This window comes from Eschrichtius robustus, chromosome 10 (genome assembly GCF_028021215.1).
Source record: "Eschrichtius robustus isolate mEscRob2 chromosome 10, mEscRob2.pri, whole genome shotgun sequence".
NCBI lineage: Eukaryota > Metazoa > Chordata > Mammalia > Artiodactyla > Eschrichtiidae > Eschrichtius > Eschrichtius robustus.
In genome coordinates, this window is record NC_090833.1 from 92,207,047 (window position 1) to 92,229,124 (window position 22,078).

A 22,078-nucleotide genomic window follows, 5' to 3' on the forward strand; every position below is an offset into this window, starting at 1 on the left:
GAGCAGAGAGCAGGCCACCCTAGGTTCCTGGAGCATGGGCCCATGTGTGGTGTGGTGAGTCCAAAGGGACAGGGGGTGGGGCCAGACCTGATGGGCAGCACAAAAGGTCTGCAGACTTCTCTAGAGATGAGCAGAGGGAGTGAGTCTGTGTTTGGGGAATGGAGAGGAATTGAAGTCATATGCTAAATTCACCAAAATTGAAGTCATATGCTAAATTCACCAAAACTATTAAAAGATAGTTTGCTCCAGCAGAACCCAGCAGAGGTGGAACCCAGTGGAGGCAGAACCCAGCAGAAAATAATGACCTTTTAGGTTTGGAGTGTCCTTATTCACAAAAGAACCACAAAGGTGGGATCTTTGTTCACGAGCCGGGGGTCAGGCCGAAGCTCCTGCAGTGGGAGCTCTGAGTCCAAACCACTGGACTAACAGAGAAGCTCAGACCCCGTGGAATATTCATCAGAGTGCGGTCTCACAGAGGTCCTCATCTCAGCACCAAGACCCAGCTCTACCCAACAGCTTACAAACTCCAGTGTTGGAAGCCTCAGGCCAAACAATCAATAACAGAGGAACAAAATCCCACTCATTAAAAAAAAAAAAAAAGTGACAGCAAAAAAATATGTCACAGATGAAGGAGCAAGGTAAAAACTTACAAGGCCAAATAAATGAAGAGGAAATAGGCAATCTACCTGAAAAAGAATTCAGAGTAATGATAGTAAAGATGATCCAGAATCGTGGAAATAGAATAGAGGTATGGATTGAGAAGACACAAGAAATGTTTAACAGAGATCTAGAAGAACTAAAGAACAAACAAACAGAGATGAACAACACAATAACTGAAATGAAAAATACACTGGAAGGAATCAGTAACAGAATAACTGAGGCAGAAGAACGAATAAGTGATCTGGAAGACAAAATGGTGGAAATAACTCCTGAGGAGCAGAATAAAGAAAAAAGGATGAACAGAATTGAAGACAATCTCAGAGACATCTGGGACAACACTAAACGTACCAACATTCTAATTATACTGGTCCCAGAAGAAGAGAAAAGGAAAGGGTCTGAGAAGATATTGCAGAGATTATAGTTGAAAACTTCCCTAACATGGGAAAGGAAAAGGCCCTGGGTTGGGGGGCGGGGGGCTGGGCCTAGGCTCAGTGCAACCAGAAGGGGCCTTGTCGTGTGGAGCATCAGGCCTGGGATCTGCAGGCTCCCCGAGGCCCACTGGGTGGGGGGAAATGCAGGCCGCATTTCCTTCTGGTCCTCCAATCCCCTGAGGGTCTCTCCCTGTCCCTGTTGTTCCCCTCGTTGTGAATGGGCCCCTCTGTGCATGGGAATCCCTCCCCTCCTCCAGCTGCCCCTCAGGGGCACCAGTCCCATCTGGCCTCCACTTCTCCTTCCCCTTCCCTCCCCCCATGTCCTACTGCGTCACTCAGGGGTTCCTCCAGTCCTCATAGGTGTCTGAGGTCCCCCACCAACACCTGGTAGGTGTCCTAGTTGTGAGGAGACGCCAACTCTGCATCCTCCTACTCTGCCACCTTGACTCCAGCCCCCCAGCTTTTTTTCTGATGGAGATTTCCTTGAAGTCTAGGAGCTGAAATAATAAATAAAAACATGTAAAAAGAGGGAACAGCCACCACCAATTACGGCAGATTGGCTCTGTGCTGGGGTCCTTGTTCACCACTTAGCTAGGCTTGCTCTGAGCCTAGGGATTAGCCTGAGGTGAAAGCTTGAGGTCTTCTCAGGACTTTTCTGAGCATGTCATGCCTGGTCCTGCATGTGGCTTTCTAAATTCCCCTGCATACAGGCTGCTTTGAAAGTCCTAATTTCCCAAATAGTCTCACTTCCAGCTTCTACCTTGGGCTTTAAATGGTCTATTATATTTCTCCACCCAGAACCTCTTGACCCAGGCATCTGTTCATTTAGAGTTGCCTTGTAGCTTTACAAGTAGCACCTGCCATTTTTCTGTGTTCTGTGTTATGCAAAACAGACAAGAGCATCTTGCTTCAGGCTTTCAGGCTTTCGGTTTTCCCCCTGACAGGTTGGAATAGTGGTACACAATAATTTGTAAATAAGGTCTACTCTGCTCCAACCAGTTGGAATCGGAGAACTGGAAACCAGGCTGCTGCTGGCTCAAGACTAAGACCACTGTTATGTTGGGAGGAGTGGAACAAGAGTAGGTAAATGGCCAGAAAACTTTCCTATCTCTTTGGAGATGATTTTTTCCAATTGGGCATTTGCTTGGTTGTGGAAACCTTTGATGATTTTCCAGAGCTCTTACAGAGTCGGTTTAGAAGCTTCTGATCGGTTTTTGTTTTGAATGTTTCTGTAAGGAAACGAGAGTTTGAAACTTCCTAGACCATCATTTTGCTGCCATCTTTCTTCCTTTAACTTTTGATATAAATTTTAGAATAAGCTTGTCTATTGTGACAAAAAAAAACCTGTTGGGAGTTGATAGGAATTGCATTTAAACCTACAGATCAATTTGTGAAGAATTAATATTTTACCATATTGAGTCTTCCAATCCATGAAAATAATATGCCTCTGTACTTTTTTTTTTTACCACTTGTTTAATTGTTTTCATCAGAGTTTTCTAGGTTTCATTATACAGATCTACATTTTTTAAGCATTTATATTAAACATCTCATTTTGAAGGCAGTTATTGTATACATTTATTTATTTATATTTATTTGTAGCACTTTTTATTTTTCTTAAACTGAGGTATAACTGACATACAACATTATATTAGTTTCACGTGGACACCATAATGATTCAATATTTCTATATGTTGCAAAATTACGACCACAATAAGTCTAGTTAACATCCACCATCATATATTGTTACAATTTTTTTCTTGTGATAAGAACTTTTAAGATCTATTCTCTTAGAAACTTTCAAATATGCAGTACAGTATTTTTAACCAGAGTTGCCATGTTTTACATTACATCCACATGATTTATAATATTTATTTTATAACTGGAAGTTTGTATGTTTTGACTACCTTCAGCCTTTTTGCCCACCTTCCTCACGCCCCACTTCCAGCAACCACCAAACTGTTCCCTGTATCTGTGAGTCTGTTTTGTTTGTTTTTCATTATTCCATATATGTGAGATCATACAGTATTTGTTTTTCTGTGTGTGACTTATTTTGCTTAGCATAACACCCTCAAGGTCTATCCATGCTGTCACAAGTGGCAAGATTTTATTCTTCTTTATGACTGAATAATATTCCATTTTATATATATATATATATATATATATATATATATATATATACACACACACATATATATATATATATACACACACATATATATATATATATACACACACACACACACACACACATATATATATATATATATATCTCACATTTTCTTTATCCATTTATTCATCACTGGACATTTTGGTTGTTTCCATAGTTCGGCTATTGTAAATAATGCTGCAATGAACATAGGGTTGCATATATCTTTTCAAGTTAGCGTTTTTATTTTCGTTGGCTAAATATCCTGAAGTGGAATTGCTGAATTATATGGTAGTTCTATTTTTAATTTTTGAGGAAACTCCATGCTGTTTTCCATAATGGCTACACAAATTTACATTCCCACAAGCAGTGCACAAAGTTTCCCTTTTCTCCCTATCCTTGCTAACACTTCTTATTTCTTCGCTTTTGATAATAGCCATTCTAACAGGTATAAGGTGATACCTCATTGTGGTTTTGATTTGCAATTTCTTGATGACTAATGATGTTGAGCATCTTTTTGTGTACCTGTTAGCCAATTGTATATCGTCTCTGGACAATGTCTTTTCCGATCCTCTGCTTATTTTTTAATTGGAATTTCTTTGTTTGTTTTTGAGTTGTATGAATTCTTTACATGCTTTGGATATTAACCCCTCCCCTTATTGGATAGATGATTTGCAAATATTTTCTCCTATTCACTAGGTTGCCTTTTCACTCTATTGATGGTTTCCTTTGCTGTGCAGAAGCTATTTAGTTTGATGTACTTCCACTTGTTTATTTTTGCTTTAGTTGCCTTTGCTTTTGGTGTCAAATCCCAAAAAGAAAAAACAAAAATCATTGACAAGATTGATGTTAAGGAGCTTACTGCCTATGTTTTATTCTAGGAGTTTTTATGGTTTCAGGTCTTACAATCAAGTCTTTAATCCATTTTGAGTTGAATTTGTGTATGGTGTAAGATACTGGTCCAGTTTCATTTTTTGTATGTGGCTGTCCAGTTTTCCTAACACCATTTATTGAAGAGACTGTCCTTTATCTATTGTATACTCTTGGCTCCTTTGTCGTAAATTCATTGACCATATATGAATGGGTTTATTTCTGGGCTTGCTATCTTTTTCATTGATATGTGCCTCCCTTTATACCAATACTATACTGTTTTGATTACTATAACTTTGTAATATAGTTTGAAATCAGGGAGCATGCATTTTCCAGCTTTCTTCTTCTTTCTCAAGATTTTCAGGGCCTTTTGTGGTTCCATACAAATTTTAGAATTGTTTGTTCTGTTTCTGTGAAAAATGTCACTGGAATTTTGATTGAGTTTTATTGAATCTGTAGATTGTTTGGGGAGTATGGACATTTTAATAATATCAATTCTTCCAATACATGAGCATGGGGTATCTTTGTGTCTTCTTCAATTTATTTCATCAATGTCTTATAGTTTCAGTGTACAGGTCTTTCACTTCCTTGGTTAAATTTATTCTTATTTTATTCTTTATGATACAATTGTAAATGGGATTGTTTTCTTAACTTCTCTTTTGGTTAGTTTGTTATTAGTGTGTAGAAATGTGACATACTTCTGTATAATGATTTTATATCCTGCAAATTTACTAAATTCATTTATTAGTTCTGACAGTTTTTCGATGGAGTCTTTAGGGTTTTCTATATATTGTGTCATGTCATCTGCAAATAGTAACCGTTTTACTTCTTTCTTCCCAGTTTGGATGCCTTTTATTTCTTTTCCTTGCATAATTGCCCTGGCTAGGACTTTAGTGGTCGTCTTTGTCTTGTTTCTGATCTTAGAGGAAAAGCTTTCAGCTTTTCACTGTTGAATATGATGTTATTTGTGGGCTTGTCATATATGGTCTTTATTATGTTGAGGTATGCTCCCTCTATACCCACTTCATTGAGAGTTTTTATAATAAATTGATGTTGAGTTTTCTCAAAAGTCTTTCTGCATCTATTGAGAGGAGCATATGAGTTTCATTCTTCAAGTCGTTAATGTGGTATATCACATTGATTGATTTGCAGATATTGAACCATCCTTGCATCCTAGGAATAAATCTCACTGGATCATGTTATATGACCATTTTACTATATTGTGGAATTTGTTGTTTACTCTCCACATGTTTGTGAATTTTCCAGTTTTCTTTTTGTAATCAATTTCTAGTTTCATACCATTGTAGTCAGAAAAGGAGCTTGATATAATTTAAATCTTCTTCAATTTGTTAAGATTTGGTTTTAGCTTTACATATGATCTATCCTGGAGAATGTTCCATGTGTACTTGAGAAGAATGTATATTCTGTTGCTTTTGGATGGAATGTTATATATATATGCTAAATCCATCTGATCTAACATGTCATTTAAAGCCAATCTTTCTTTATTGATTTTCTGTGTGGATGATATATGTGTTGATGTAAGTACGATACTCAAGTCCCGTACTATTATGGTATTGCTATTTTTCCTTTGAGGCCTATTAATATTTGCTTTATTTATTTAGGTGCTCCTATGTTGGATGCATAAATATTTACAAATGTTATATACTCTTATTGGATTGACCCTTTTATCCATATGTAATGTGAATTACAAGAATTGTCTCTTGTTACAGTCTTTGTTTTAAAGTCTATTTTTTTCTGATATAATTATAGATAGCTACCCCAGCTTTCTTTTGGTTTCCATTTGCATGGAATATCATTTTCCATCCCTTCAATTTCAGTCTGTGTGTGTCTTTAGCTCTGAAGTGAGTTTCTTATAGGCCACATATAGATGGGTCTTCTTTTTTAATCCATTCAGCCACCCTATGTCTTTTGATTGAAGCCTTTAGTCCATTTACATTTAAAATAATTATTGATAAGTATGTATGTATTGCCATCTTGTTAATTGTTTCCTGGCTATTTTGTGATTTCTCTGTTCCTTTCTTCTCTTGCTCTCTTCCTTAGCGGCTTAATGACTTTCTTTAGTTGTATGTTTAGATTCCTTTCTTGTTATCTTTTGTGCATCTACTCTAGGTTTTTGCTTGGTGGTTACCATGAAGCTCACATATAACAACTTATATTTTTAACAGTCTATTTTAAGTTGATAACAACTTAAGTTTGAATGCATTCTATAGGTCAAAGTTTTTACTCCTCCCTCCTAACATTTTATGTTTTTGATGACATATTTTACATGTTTTTATGTTGTATATCCCTTAACTAATTATTTTAATTATAAGTCTTTTTACGAGTTTTGTCTTTTAACCTTCATACAGCTTTATAATTCATTAATCCACTACCTTTACTATACACACTTACCTTTACTGGTGAGATTTACACTTTCATGTGTTTTCCTGTTACTAATTAGCGCCCTTTCTTTTCAGCTTAAAGAAGTTCTTTTAACAATTCTTGTAAGGCTGAGTTAGTGGTGATGAACTCCTTTAATGTTTAATCATCTGGAAAACTCTTTTATCTCTCCTTCAGTTCTGAATATAACTGGGTGAAGTATTTGCTGGGTGAAGTATTCTTGGTTGGAAAGATTTTTCTTTCAGCACTTTGAGTATATTGTGCCACTCCCTTCTGAGCTGTAACATATCTGCTAAAAAATCTGATGATAGTCTTATGGAAGTTCTTTTGTATGTAACAAGTTGTATTTCTCTTGGTGATTTTAAGATTCCCTTGTTATCTTTAACTTTGACATTTTAATTTTAATATTTCTTGGTATGGATCTCTTTAGGTTGATCTGCTTTGGAGCTCTCTGGGCTTCCTGTATCTGGATGTCTGTTTCTTTCCCCAGGTCAGGAAAAGCTTTCAGATATTATTTCTACAAATGTTTTCTGCCCCTTGTTCTCTTCTCCTTCTGGAGTTCCTATAAGGTGAATGTTATTCCATTTGATGTGCCATAAATCCCTTAAGCTATATTAATTATTTTCATTCTTTTTTCTTCCTTATTCTCTGATTGGATGAGTTCCTCTGACCTGTCTTTGAGTTCACCTATTCTTTCTTGTGCTTCATCTACTGTATTTCTAAGTTCAATTATTGCGTTCTCCAGTTCTGTGACTTCTATTTGGAACTTTCTTATATCTTCTATTTCTTTGTTGAAGTTCTCACTGTTTTCATCCATTTTCCTTCTGAGTTCAGTGAGCACTTTTATGACCATAACTTTGAACTCTTTATCAAGTAAATTACTTATGTTCATTTCATTAAGATTTTTTCCTGAGGTTTTATCTTGTTCTTTTTTTGGAGTATAGTCCTCTCTTTCTTCATTTTGCTTGATCTCTGTGTTGGTTTCTAGGCATTAAGTGAAATAGTCACATCTCCCAGTCTTGAAGAGCTGTATGACAGATGAACCTTGTCATTTAACGCTGTCTACTCTTGGTTGCCTCTCAAACCTTTGTGATTGTCTAAGCAGTTTATTTTTAATAGACTTGGCACACCCTCCCAGCAGTTGAGGGTGTGCCAAGACCAGTGAGCATCCCAAACTGGAGGATCTCAGTCAGCACCTAGATTCAGGTTGATAGGAAGCCAGACAATTTGGTAACAGCTTTTAAAGAATGCAAATATATTCAGTCCTGTGAGATTGCAAGTGTAAGCCTTGCTGGGCCCCAGAAGCAAGCAATCTGAAGATATCCCCTGGGGAGCAGTCACAAGAAAACAGGGCTTCAGATAAGTGTACAAGCTCCATTCTGGGAGATACCAGTGAACTGTAGTAAGGCAGAGTGAGGGTGGAAAGATGGTACACCCAGCTTACCTTCCTTGAGAGCACATGCGTAGCCTCTAGATGTGTGCTGAACCTGAAGCCTGCTCTTAAGTCTTGTCCCTACTAGCAAATAGGCCTTTTTCATGTAAAGGCTGGGACTGTGTCTCAGTCTGATGTGTAGTGGTACATCCTGGGGGTGGTATCCTGCCAAGAACTGTCTCTCCAATTGTTACAGTCCCATGGGATGCAGGAAAGAGATCCCTCCTGGCCTCCAGAGCCAGGTGATCAAGGAGCATCCCCTGAGTGGAGGCCACAAAAGTGGGATCTCCCGTCTTGGAGATTCTGGCTCTCTGGAGCACATCAGAAGGAAAGTGTGAAGATGATGCTTACTGGCTGGAGTGAGGCGGTGGGAAGAGTGCAAAGATGACACCATCTGAATAAAGGGGAAAAGGGAAAAGAAAAAAAGAAAAAGAAGAAGAAGAAAAATATATATATATAGCAAGACAGAGGAAGAGCAGGGAAGAAGGAGCCAGCTGGCTGGAGCACAAAGTTGTCACCTGCAGGAAAGGAAAAAGGGGGGAAAAGATGGCACCTTTCAGCTTTATCAAGGCAGAGAGAGAGCAGGAAGATGGCACCCGCCAGCCTCTGTCCCTGGGGAGTATTCCAGCAGGCCCCTGTTCCTCAGATTAATGCTTTAAAATTGGGAAGTGAGTCTCTTTCACAAAAAGTCAGAGTGCTTTTCAAAGGGCTGCTTCTGCACTTGGCCCTGGGGCAGGTGAGTCTGTGCACAGGCCCTTTAAGAGCTGTTCCTCAGTCCACCACAGCCCTGTGGGTCTCATGGGATGTGCCTTGTTGGTCTTCAAAGTCAGATGTTTTGGGGGTCTATCTCTCAGGTGCCAGCCTTAAAAGTTGGAGTGCCCAATGTGGGGTCCAAACCCTTCACCTCTCAGGGAGAAGCTCCAGGTTTTGAGCTCCTTCCTGATTGTGTGTCTCCACACCAGGGATGGGATTTATGGAAAAATTGTGTCTCAGCCTTTCCTACCTGTTTTGATGTGGTTTCCCTCTGGTTTTCCTGATGTGAAGGGGTCGCTCCACCATCTTTTAGTTTTTTTCAGAGGAAAGTTTTCCATATGTAGCTGTAGATTTGGTGCGTTTGTGGGAGGAGGTGGGTTGAGGATCTTCCTATGTTGCCACCTTGAACTGGAACCTATTTACTATGTTTTAAATTTTGGTTTTCAATTGTTCAGTTTGTTACTAGTATATGGAAATATGATCAATGTTGTGTATTAATGTTTACGTATAGATCTTATATTCTGAGATCCTGCTACAGCAATTTATTGTAATTTATTATGAGTTTTCTTATACATTCCTTGGAATTTTCTATGTAGACAATTATGTCATCTGTAAATAATGATAATTATATTTCTTCTTTTCTAATATGTATGCCTCTTTTTTCCTTTTCTTGCTGTACTACACTAACTAGAATCTAAAGTACTACATTGAAAACTAAGAGATGAGAGTGGACATTCTAACCTTGTTTTTGAACTCAGGGAAAAACATTCATTCTTTCACCATTTCATGTGATGTTAGAAGTAGGTTTTTTGTAGAGGTTCTTTATTAGGTTGAGGTAGTGACCTTCTATTCCTAGTTTTCTGAGCATTTTTAATATGAATGGGTGTTGAATTTCGTTAACTGCCTTTTCTGTATTAATTGGTGTGACAGTATGTGTTCCTTTAGACTCAATATGGTAGATTACATTGATGAATTTTTACCATTGAACCAGGCTTGCATCCCTGGAATAAATTCCACTTGGTCATAGTCTGTTATTCATGTGGATTCTGATGGTAGGTATTCTTGTGGATTTCTTCTAGTAGGGTAAATTACGGTTCCCCAAAAAGGTCCGTGTTTAACCCCTCCTATGACAATATGTGAATGTCACCTTGTATGGAAAAAAGGACTTTGCAGCTGTGACCAAGTAAAAAATCTTGAGATGAAGAGATTATCATAAATTTTCTGGGTGGGCTATATACAAACACAAAGATTTGTATAGGAGGGACACAGGAAGAGTCAGAGTTGGAGAGACCATGTGATGAGGGAAGCAGAGATTAAAGTGATGCACTTTGAAGATGGAAGAAGGGACTAATTCCAAGGAATGCAGGCAGCCTCTAGAAGACAGAAAGGGAAGGGAAACAGATTCTCCTGTAGGGCTTCAAAAGGAACAAGCCCGGAGACACCTTGACTAATAGACTACTGAGCTGCAAAAACTTTCTTTCACAAAGGGTCAAGGAGGGCTGGGAGCACATATGTGCTGCCCACCTGGACAGAGGAGGACCTGTGAGGCTGACCTACAGATTAGTGGAGGTGGAGAGACATGAGCCCCTTTCTTCTCCAAGCTCTTTGCAGGGTCCAGCAGAGAGCCATGCCACCTGTGAAAGCCTGCGGCCCCAGTTTTGCATGCTGATGGTGTAGGGGTCATGTTCAGGGAGTCCCTGTTGTCCTAACCCCTGCCTGGGTCCTGGGGAAGGAATCAGAACTCAGAACCTGGAGAAGAGCCTTTGGCCAGCAGGGAACGGGGGTGAGGCCCGGGGCAGGTCTACAAAAGATCAGAGCATCTGAGTGCTTTAGGAGGAAGGGGCTTCAGAGGTGGGCCAGCACAGGCTGTGACGGAAGCTAAGCAGACTGGGAGGGGGGGCAGTTCGGGGAGATAGCAGGGGTCTGCTCCCTGCCCTCATTGTTTGCTCGTCTCACCCTTATGAGCGGGCCATTTCCCCTGCTCTGATGATTCAAAGTCTCTGCCGGCAACCGCAGGACGGTGACTGAGGCCTCCACACTCCTCAGCATGGATGCCAGCTCCCACCCAGATCTGGGGCCACAGACACCTCTCCCCCACCCCTGCTGCCCCTGTGAGCAAGCTGTTCTTGCGAAACACGGTCATAGTTTGTCAGGAGGAACTGTTTTCTATGGGAATACAAATCAGTGTTGATACCAATACACACACATGTCCAGCCATGGGTGGAAAGGGAAGGGACAGTAGTTCTGGGGTGTCCTTGCACACCCCTAGGCCCCTAAGGCCAGTCCCCACAGCCACAGCCAGATGGGTCCTCCTCCCTCAGTTGAACGAGATGCAGCTGCACAGAAATCCCACAAGTTCCGCAAAGGGGCCCAACTGTCGTTTCCCTTAGACACACCTGCAACAGGTGCCCCATGAATTTCCCCGCGCCCATTCCCCTTGTTGCATCCTCACTGGGATTGAGAGGTAGCTGCCTCAACCGCTCTCCACATTGCCATAATCCCAGTGGGACTAGAGAACGCTCCCGCTATGACGAGGCAGACAGTCCTGTCCCCATGGCCAAGACTTTTCCTCTCTGGTCAGGCCACCCACACAGGAAACCCTGGATGAGCGGAGGGTCACCCCAGCGCCATCGCCTGGCCACTTCAGGGAAGCAGAGAGCAGCTCCATAAAGACAAGGGCCGTCTCCAGGCTCCGTCCTAGAAACTGGTTAGTGTCCAGAGGGCTGAGAGGCACAAAAGCAGCTCTCCCTCCCCAGACGGTTCCGGGATGCAGAAGATGCTACAGATGCCCCAGAAGGCCCCTAGCCAAGCAGGCTTCAGAGAAGCGGATGATGAGGGGGTCCCTGGGGAAAGTGAGAGCTGTGCGTTCCCAGGGGCAGCCTGAGGAGTCCTTGTCTATGTGGAGGAAAGGTTTGGCCACCTGGAGATCCATAGCTCCTGTGACCTCCCTCACCCTTCCTTCCTCTCAGGATCGCTCTCTGTGGAGCAGCTCCACACGAAGAAGATGACAGTGGCCTGAGAGCATTTCCCACCAAAACTATCTTTATTCACAATTTTCATACATCACTCCAAAGGTCCTGCCCACACCCACCTCCCCCACCTCCCTAACCCCCCACAATCCCAGGATCAGCACTGGGGTGAGGAGGAGCCCCTAGGCTCCCCTGGGGGCCGCCCTGGAGGGCCGGCCCAGCTGTTCCCTACTGGCTGCAGTGCTTCCTCTTCTTCTTCCTCCTCTTCCCTGTGACAAACGGGTCACGCTTTCTCTTTCTCGGCTGTGAGGGGCGAGCCAGCCCCAGAGCCAAGGCTGGCCTCGCAGAGACCCCGTGGCCAGCCCCGGGGATGGGCAGCTTCTCAGCAGCGGCTGGGCGCCCACACAGAGCCCGCTTCCTCGACTTGGGAGCGGCTGGTGGAGCTGGGCTGGGGCCTCTTCTCTGAGGGGAGGGGGCCTGGGGAGCACTCTGGGCCCCCCAACCTCCAGGGGAGGCCAGGCCTGAGGCAGGGGCAGGACTCTGGGACAGCCCGCAAGGCGGCAGGCTCTGCGGAGAGGCCAAGAGGGAGGCCAGGCTGGGGAGCGCCTCCTCGTCCTCCCTGGACGCGTCCCTGGGCCCTCGGGCCTCCGCAACAGGAGACGCCTCTCTGAGAACAGACACATCCCTGGGTCCCAGTAGAGGGCCAGTGCGCCTTTGACCCTGGGGAGGGGAGGGCCGTCCGGCCCGGAATGGAGAGACCTCCTGACGTCCTCGACAGGGACCAAAGACTCTGAGCACGAACGGGCCAGTGTCTGTTCGGATGGGCCTATGAAGAGCCTCAACATCAATCTCTGGTGGGCAGGCTTCATCACTGACCCCTCGATGGCGGTCTTGGTCGTGCCTCTGGGCACCTTGGCCGGCGTGGGACTCAGAAGGACTTGAGCCCATTCCGGGTGCACTGTGGCTCGGGGCTGCCGGCCCACCCTCGTCCTCTTTCAAGGCCAGGAGTCGTTTCTGCACCAGCTGGTAGGAGGGAGGAGGACAGTGACGGCTCCACGCGCACGTGTGAGAGGAGGAGCACTGGGCAGTGGGACAATGGCCCTGGGGGGGAGGAGGGGACGGGTGACCCCAGGACTAGACTCCAAATCCAGACACGGTGGCATTCCTGCCATCCTCCTGCACCTTATTCCCAGCTGTGTGTCCTTCCCTCCACTCCCGGCTCCCCATCCTCTCCTTCCTATCACCCTGTGCTGCACCCACCCCAGAGAGGGCCCTTCCCCATGCCAGGCCTCCGAGGCAGGGAAGGGATGGACAGAGCCATGTGGGCCTCCTGCTCTGGGGCCCTACCTCTCCCCTGCTCACTGGGGTCCCTCCGTGCCCTGGTCTTCCTAGGTGTCCCTTGTCTCCCCTGTTCTACCTGCGATCCCTCCCTCCTCTGGCTCCCCTGGGCCACCTGGTTTCCCCTGTCCCCTGGATCCCCTGGGGTCCCCCCTCCCCTGGAGTCCCCTGGCTCCCCAAGTGTCCCTCTCCCTCCCCTGGCTCACTTCTTCAGGGGTGAGTCCTTCCTGCTGCTTCAGCTCCTCAGCAAGGGCCAAGACATCCAGCTGTGGGTCTGGGGAAAACAATTCTGCCGGGAATCGAGGATGAATGACTGCCTCCACCTCGGACAGAAAGAAGAGGCTGTGAGCATCCTTGGCCAGGAGTGGCCTGTGACACAAGAAGACCAGGAGGGAAAGGGAAAAGCAGAGACCCACCCCCACTCTCCTCCACAAGGCGGGGATGGTCAGCACACACACACACACACACACACACACACACACAAACATGCACATACACAGTCACACACAAAAGAGCACATATACAGATGCACATACACAGACACACAAAGGAATACACACAGACACAAACATATACACACATACACCTGCGTAAACCTCCCCTAACACCAGGCTCAGGAACAAGGAGCTGAGCTTAAGTCCCATCGGCCTGAGCAGAACCCAGATCTTGGGTGCTGAGAGTTCCATGCCCTGGCATCTTGTAGACCCCAGGCTCCAGGCCCAGCCTACCTTGGTGACAGAGTGTTCCCGGGAACGCAGCTCGTCAGTGTAGCTCAAGAGACACAGGTCCAAGTAGGTGTCGTCCTCTTCCTGCTTCAGCTCATTTCCGTCCTTTCCACATTCTGCATGTGACTTGCCCGTGGCTGAGTGGACGTGCCCCACCAGCGCCTCCATCCTGTCCACATACTCCCTCACAGTCTCAGGGGGAATCTCCTTGGGCGCCTTGGGCTCCGGGGGCCACTGGGATCTGTGTGGCTTCGGGTGCGAGGGCTGGGCCCTGGGGCCGGACATCCTGGGAGCACAGGCTGAGGCAGAGCAGGAGGAAGGGAAGGAAGGTGAGGGACTCCCGGTCCACCTCCTGACCACCGAGCGCACGTTGGTGAGGGCATTGTCTGGGGGACATTGATGTGGGTGTGGGAGGGGTCGGGACCATCTGAAGCCTCATGCACAGTTGGAGAGGGGAGGTAAGGGGGTCATCTAAGAGAGTCACAAGTAAGGAAGTGGGGAACCTCCAATTTTCTAAGGGTCTCCCCATCAAGCCCACTTCTTAGGCAGACTTCGTGTGGGGTCCTTTGACAGGGAGGTGTGAGAGGAGTTACAAAACTGACCAAGTCAATACCCCGTAGTGACAAGGGGCAGCTGAGACCCCACCCCCCCACCCCCCGCCTCGGTGGCTGTTTTGGTTGAAAGACCAATGCCCCTGTCTTGAAGGAAAAGGATCCACATGGGGACAGTGGCCAACCCTAGGTCCCTGTTACCTGTGCCTTCAACTCCAGTGGGAACCTGGGTGCCTGGCTGAAGGCCCACTTTCGGGGCTGGGGGCCCCTGAGGATCCAGCTTCGGTGGGGCTGGAGGAGGCAGGTCCTGCGCACACTGCATCCACTGCAAATGCTGAATGTGCATCTCCTCCTCGGCCGCAAATTCCATGAACCTGGGGGGTGACGGAGGCACAGGCCACCCTGAGAAAAAGGCCTGGGTTCTGGAGCCCAACAAAGGCAGCCAAGAATGAGGCATTGGGAGAGGATGTGCCTTGGGGCCGTCAAGGCCCTGTGAGGTGCTGTCCACAGCAGAGAGCTGCTCCTGGAAGTGATAACAAGATCTGGGACCCTTCCTGCCTCACCAGCACTGGAGGGCATTCAACAGCATAGACCCAGGTCGCTGAATTGAACCAGGTCAACGGGACACATGGCTGACCCAGGGGGCACCCTCCTCATGCCCCCCGTCTCCATCCAGAACCACATGAAGGGCTGACAGCCAGAGGCTGGAACAGGCATGTGTTCCCCACAGGGGTCCTTGCCCGAATTCAGGACCCTGGGCTAGGACTGAGCCTCCTGGAACATAGACCTGGAGACAGGGCCCAGGAGAGGCTGGACGATGTGGATGCTGAGCTTAGAGGAGAGGCCTTCCCTTCCTCTGAGAGGAGCTCGTTTGTTTGGTTTTGTTTCTTAAACCAAGGGGATTACCATGGAACAAACACTGGAAGGGCCGGAGACCCCTGGGCTGATGGCAGCTGGCTTCCCCAGCCTCTTGAGGGAAGCCAGGGTACCCACTCAGGCCACTGTTTGTAAGGAGAGGGGGTCCCAAGTTTATGTTAGTGGCCGCCAGCCACCCACCACTAAGGAAGCAGCAGGCTGGCGGGTGGAGCTCTTTCCCCGGCCCAGCCCATATGGCCGGAGTTGGACCCCTACTGGACTCACAGCTTCACCCTGCCCCGTCCTGAGACCTTCATGTCAAGGCAAGGGTAGGTCAAAATCAGGGGAAGGCAGAGCTCCTGGTGGAGGAAGGACAGAAGTCTCAAACTCTCAAGGTGAGGGATGGGTTTCTGGGGGACAGTAGGGCCCCTGGGCTGCGGGGACCCTGTGCTGGGTGACAGCCCTTCTCCTCTGTCCTCTCTGATGAGCACCCCCACGGCCAGACCCTGCCCTCACCCGCTCGCCTCACCCTCCACGCAGCCCCTGGGCCCAGGACGCTGACTCACTTTTCCGCCCTCTCGTAGTAGATCATCCGGTCAAGGTTGCTTCTGCATCGCCATTCCTGCACGGCCCTCCACAGTCCCTCCTCCTGCGTCATGGTGGGCTTCAGGCGGGCCAGGGATCGAAGCACTGGGCTGTAAGCACTCGGGGTCAGTCTCCGGGCCCAGCCCAGCCCCCACCTGCCTGACCCCACCCGCCAATGTGGACCACACATCACTCAACACAGCATGACTGAGCAACAGGAGGGTGAGAGGCGGGTGTCTGGGAGGGCAAAGACAAGCCTTCCCGGCCACTGCTGTCACCGCCTCACACTCACTCAAGGATGACCATCCACTCCCAGGCTAGAGCTGGGACATTGTGCCTTGGGGAGCTCTTTTCCTCCTCAAGGCTGCATTTTCATAATAAAAATCACTATCATCAATGAGGCGTGGCATGTGCCAAGCAATCTGCTAACACTTCATAGATTAGCCCAAGGAGTCTTCGGCACAGTCCTCTGAGTGAAGTGTAATTGTCCCCTTTTTACGAGGGACCGGAGGTTTAGGATGGAAATGCCTGCCAGGCTCACAACTCTAGTGGGAGAGAGCCCACGCCCTTAGGAGAGCTCTACCATCACCCTGTTCCTAGTGGAATTCTCCACAACGAAGTGGAGGCATGCATAAAGCGCTCTCCTGGGCCCCGCGCTCCTCCCCCTCCTCTGAAGTGACCTCCCCTGGCCATGTACGCTCAAGTCCTGTATGAAAGGAGACGGCACCACAGGAGAGTGCGGCATCCACTCCTTGGCTCCTCACCTTACACCACGACCCTCTCTGACTGCAAGTCTTCAGTCCGTATTACCATGAGAATCATGGAAGAGCAAGCTGGCCAGACTCACAGGGTGGTGGGGCCCGTTGAGATAGGGCACGTTTCAGTCCTGATGTCACGGACTGGCAGGCCCACCCATGTGACCGACAATGTGCCTTCTCATAGCATGGACATCGCCCTCACACCTTCCTTCCAGTATCCCTAGAAACCTAACGTGCGAGTCCATCGCCAGTTCCTCTTTATCTAAAAGCTCCCATAAGCTCAGGACCCCCTGAGCGTTCACTCACATGAGAAAGCAGGAAACAGCTTCTGCATCAGGACTCAGGCGAAAGTGTCTCCGGGCCAGGGGCTTGAAGCACTGCCAACGTCGGAAGTTACTGTACTCTCTCTGGGTGTTAGAGGAGCCATCCTGCGAGGCGTTGGGCTGGTTGGTGGCCAGGCGGCCCTCCCTGGAAGTGCCATGTGGCCATGGCCCAGAGTTCACTGGGCGAATGATAGGGGCCAGCTGGGCAGCTGGTGGTGGAGATTGAGGAGGAAAGCCTGGGGTCCAGCCTCCCTTGCCAGCCTGACTAACTCCAACAGCTGAAGCAGTCACAACGGTCCCCATCACAGGAGTTGCTATGAATACGGGTGCAGGACATGCAGCACTCCTGCTGAGGGCCCCTGGAGCGCTCCAGTTGAGGGGGGCCTGAGTAACGACAAAGGTCTGAGTCTGGGGGGCCTCCACTGTCCTCCCTTGTGACCTGACTTGGACAGTGAGGTTGCAAGCCCCAGGGGCACTGGGGCCACGGCCACCATTAGCCACCATAGGCGTCCTGGGGAAAGCTGGCAGCAGCAGGCTGCTGCCAGGAGGGAATGCTGGGGTGATGGGACGTGGCAGGTGCTGCTGCCAGGGTGGCCGGTGCTGGGCTCCAGGAATGGGTGGAGGGAAGGGCACTGCCGTGAAAGTAGACAAGGAGGCACCGGGGTTCATGGTCACATCCGTTCCCAGCACTGGAGATGCTGTTGAGGAAAAGGAAAGGAGTGAATGGAGGAGGAGAATGGGCAAGTGGGACTGAGGCTTTCTGTGGCATCAGAGTGTAAATCTCCACAGGTGAGGGACACTTGGACAAGGGAAACTGTGCAGCGTGCAAATGTCTTCAAGTGATTTTCATGCCCTGACCTCCAGTTGAGAATTATTCCACTGGTGACCCCGCGCCCATCCACCAAGGTCCCTGACCCCTGTCTGCCGAGAAGAAATCGCCTCAGCAAGCACTGACTTGGAGAGCCTCCCTAAGGCACCCCCTGACACCTAAGCCTCACAGGCTGTCTCCCAAGATCTGGAACTGTGTGGACATCCGCTCTGTGAGAAATGCCCCTCAGCCGGCGTACTAGCAGGTAGGGACCTTCTCCAAGGTAAGTTCTAGGCACCCAAAGGCCCTTTGTGGACAGGTATTGTGTAAAATATTAGGGCCCCACCTCCTCCTCAGTCCTCCTTTTCCTGATGCTCAGTAGAAATCCCCTCTTTCTTTCCTAGCCTCACAAAACAAAACAAAATGCTGGAAAATATCTCTCTAATGGAATCCGGATACAAACCCATAACACTGGCCCAGAATGCACCTGCATCTCAGAACAACCCACAGCAGACACGTAACATGGGCCAGGTCCTGCCACCCCCTCCCCAGTGCCCAGAGTCACTGTCATCACTCAGGAGTTCTGTTCCTAGGAGGCGGGGGTGGGGGGAGTGGTGTGTGAGAAGTAGGCGCGTGTCCCTTAGATTCTGTCATTTCACAGCCAGTGATGGCTGCAGAGGATTAAACAAGGGCCAGGGAATTGTCATGTTACATTGGTCGTGGGAGTACAGACCGCCTGTGGTCCTTCCCCCTCCAGCTCCCAATAACGGAAAGACAATCTGAGAAGCAGGCAGAAGCCAGTTGCCATGGCGATCAAGTTGTCTGGACAACATCCCTGTTCAGGAGAACAAGGTACACACCACGGTGCACCTAATTAACCAGAACAGGTGTCATAGGATGTTTAATAATAACACAGAAGATCGTCTTCCTGCCCCTGGGCTACACTCCTTCCCCCTTTAAAAGAGGAAGCAGCCTTCACACACATTCCACCCGAAACAACCCCACTCCACATCTGTCCCCTGTCCATGAAGGAGTGACAGGAAATATGAACAAACTCTTCCTCTCAAGGCAGTCTGAGGGTCCACCATGAGATACTGGACGAGTTGAAGTAGGTCTGAAGTACTGCGATTCCACAAAAGGAAGAACAATTCAGAGCAACTCAGGAACCTGAGCCCTCTCTTGGCTGAAGTTACACGGTTGCCCATCCCCTGTTGAATCCCAAGCAACAGTTGCCTGAACTGAGAAGTGAGCTCTGGGCTGGGAGGAGTGGACGAGGTGTGGGCTGCGGCAGTTAGAGTAACCTCCTGCCTAGCTCTCGGAGAGGGCACTTCACTGCAGGTGTGGCCACACACAGCCCCACTGAATAGTTTTCTCACCAAGACCATCTCTCCCCACGGCCCCCTTAGAGACAGTATGCTCCTGTTCAAATCCCTTAGAAAGATATGGTGAGGCAAGCTTCAGGTGCCTCAGGAACACAAGACACGTCTAGGCTTTCCTCATGACCCTCCCTGTGTCACCACCAGGACATCACACACATCCTTACACACACGTTTCAAAGTGGCTTGTCTCCCTTCTAGAAAGAATCAACCTGCCTGCTGCCATCCTTTCTCCATAGCCAGGGCAATTCCTCTTGATCCGCCTCCAATGACCCCTCCTCCCCAGTGCAGTCTCAGGTTTCTTCAGGCTCCCCAGTCTCCCCAGGTGAAACGTCCTCGTGTGTCCAGTGCTCTCTTCTCCCTCTACTTCAGTCCAACTGTGTGCCCACCGTGAAGTGTCACATGTGAACCCGAAGGATGTGAGGGATGGCAGGGTCTCTGAGAACACACCCCCAGCCTATAGGCTTACCTCCTTCTGAAGCCATCCTGCAGGCTTGGGCACGGACTACTGCTGCCTGGTAGCCTCAATGAGAAAAGTCAAGACCAGGACCCAGAGAGTGACCTGCTTCAACAGACGCTCAGGATCCAACTGAAGGAGGGGCAGGTTTGAGTCATAACAGTAGAATGTGGCTGAAACATTCTGCAGTGGGGGAGGGGCAGAGGGCACGTGGGTCTGGGTAGGGTGGGGGTGGGGAGACATTCCACGAGGGCTCTGGCAGGTAGGCAAGAACCGGAAGTTCCTTCCACCTCACACAGTGGCAACACAATTGGCGTGTGCCTCTTTACGCAGTTTATAGACTGTTTTTTTTGATTCACGGCACCGAGGTTGGACTTGACGGTCCCTTCCTTTCACTTCTTTTTCCATCAACCTAGTTTTGTGTCCCTCAACACACTCTGCTTCCTACCTGGCTCTTGACTTACTTCAACAGAGACTAGACTTTCTGAACAAAATTCAGAACTGTTAGTCTGATAAACACTTGGGTATTTATGGCCACATGGAACTGAGTATTTGAAATTAGGATTGTCTCAGCAGATCCAGTGTCTTTGACTGCTGTATGTACATCAGTCCTAAGGGAGTGGTCCTTGTGCTCCAACCAACATCCAGCAGGACCAGCCTTACTAATGATCCTTTGTGCTGGAAAGCCCCCGTCCATCAAAAAACCGTCATGCAGCCCCCATGTCCAAGACCAGAATTCACTAAATGTCTTTCTCATAGTATTCCATGGTTGTAAAAGATTTAGTTTTTTACCTTTTAAATGATTTTAGTATAATATTTTAAGCGAGGAACACCTTCTCATGGTTCAAAATTAAATTGTGCAAAATGGAATATGCAGTGGCGAGTCCTCCTCCCACCTCTTTCCCGGAGGAAACCAGTGTTACCTGTTTCATTAAAATCTTTCCAGGGATACGCCATGCAACTAAAAACGAAGGCAATGTGTTTTCATTTTTAAAAATGCCTTCATTTTTTTTTCTAGTTGAAAATTCATATATGTTCTAATATATCTGAGGATATTTCCAATGATTGTATGGGTATCGTGGCTCCTCTGTTCCTGCACTAGATTCCTAGAACAAGAATTTCTACAGTCTCTTACATTTCAAAGTACCTGAAAGAATAGGGTGGCTCGATCTAGCAAAGAAAAATAACAAATGCCTAACTGAATTTGATTTTTGAATTTCACATAAACAATGAATTCGTTTTTAGTATAACGGTGTCCCATGCAAATTTTGGACATACTTTTACTGCAAATTCTTTCCCTCTTTATCTGAAATTTATATTTAACTCGAAATCTGTATTTTATCTGGCAACACTACCAAGAAATTATAAACATACCAAGCTATTATTAGTTACTCATCCTTATGAGAAAGAGAACTTGGAGTGACGAGACTCAAGTGTGCATCTTGGCTCCAACAGAAAACACAATTGTAAACATACACAAAATCTGCAGGCTCTTTGGATGAAATGGATTTGGAAGAGCCATCATATAGCACTGAACATCTTGGCTTAGTAGGGGTAAGGACAGAAGTAAGGAAAAAGGCAGAAAATCTTTTAATCTTTCCTTATGTTAAAGGGACTAAACATGCTAGAGCCCTGGTTTTTCTAGGTGTGAAAAATCCACTACCCATGAAATGGATGTGCACCTTGACACAATGCCAAGAGTTTATCCACCAGTGTCCAATCCCCATTCAGACAAGCCCACTTCCATCTAAATCCTAGCCTGCAAGCCCTGCTTACAAGTTTGTTAATTTCCTGTCTGCATTTCATACCCTTGCTCTTTAGAATCTAGGCCTCATCATTGCATATGGCCCCGTCTGCACGGGAATCATGGTAGTATTCCTTTTAAAAAACTTGTTTGATTATTTTTTTCATATTGAGAATCCATGTCAGTCAGTTTAACACTATCAAAATGATATGAAAGAGTATTTGTGTTTTGTGTTGTGAGAAGAGAGGACTGTTAGGAAACTTGTCAAGGGAGATGAAGGCTGAAAACCTCAGAGGATTGCAACCCCATCTCTTGGGAGACAAGATTCACTCACTGCTGTAGCAGCAGTACAACTCCTACTGATTGTGGGGTGTTGGGGAAGGAAACAGAGGTTTAGAAGGACTGTTCCACAGTGTGAAAAAGACTCCTGTTGGTGCTTAAGAAGTTCCTTGCCCCTTGTCAGGAAAAATTGACTCAAAAGAAGATGAGAAGATAAGGTGAGAATATTTCAAGCAATATCATGGTGAACTTTATATCTAAAGAAACTCCTGTTGGGGACTGAAAAAAATAAACAATTTGGGAATATCGGTCATTACTGGAGCTTTTATAATGAAGGAAAACTTAAATGATTGTCAACCAATAACTTCACACTAGAGGGATGGTGAGGCAAAATATTGTACCCAGGCACTCGAGAAAGGCAGGCTTCCTTGTTGCTTCCTCCCCTTGTTCAGTCATTGAACCAGTTATTTACAACATTCTCACTCATAATTCTGATACAGTATTTGAAGGAGTCTTCTCAAGGCCACTGATACAAAAATTGCACTGTGCAAAAATTAGCCAGTCCCAATTCTGCAATCACTTTTGTACCACTTCAAAATCCTACACCCCAGAGACAGA

At 47.0% G+C, this 22,078-nt stretch overlaps 1 protein-coding gene across 1 annotated transcript; it reads right to left on the reverse strand.

Annotated features, from left to right (window-relative positions):
• Positions 1–11,889: 11,889 nt before the first annotated feature.
• Positions 11,890–19,465, reverse strand: LOC137770981 (NUT family member 2G-like). Its single transcript, XM_068554008.1, has 7 exons — positions 19,450–19,465; positions 16,780–17,494; positions 15,697–15,825; positions 14,477–14,649; positions 13,728–14,110; positions 13,206–13,322; positions 11,890–12,684 (listed from the first exon to the last, which is right to left on the reverse strand). The coding sequence occupies exons 1-7, from the start codon at positions 19,463–19,465 to the stop codon at positions 11,890–11,892; spliced, it is 2,328 nt and encodes a 775-aa protein (XP_068410109.1).
• Positions 19,466–22,078: the final 2,613 nt, after the last annotated feature.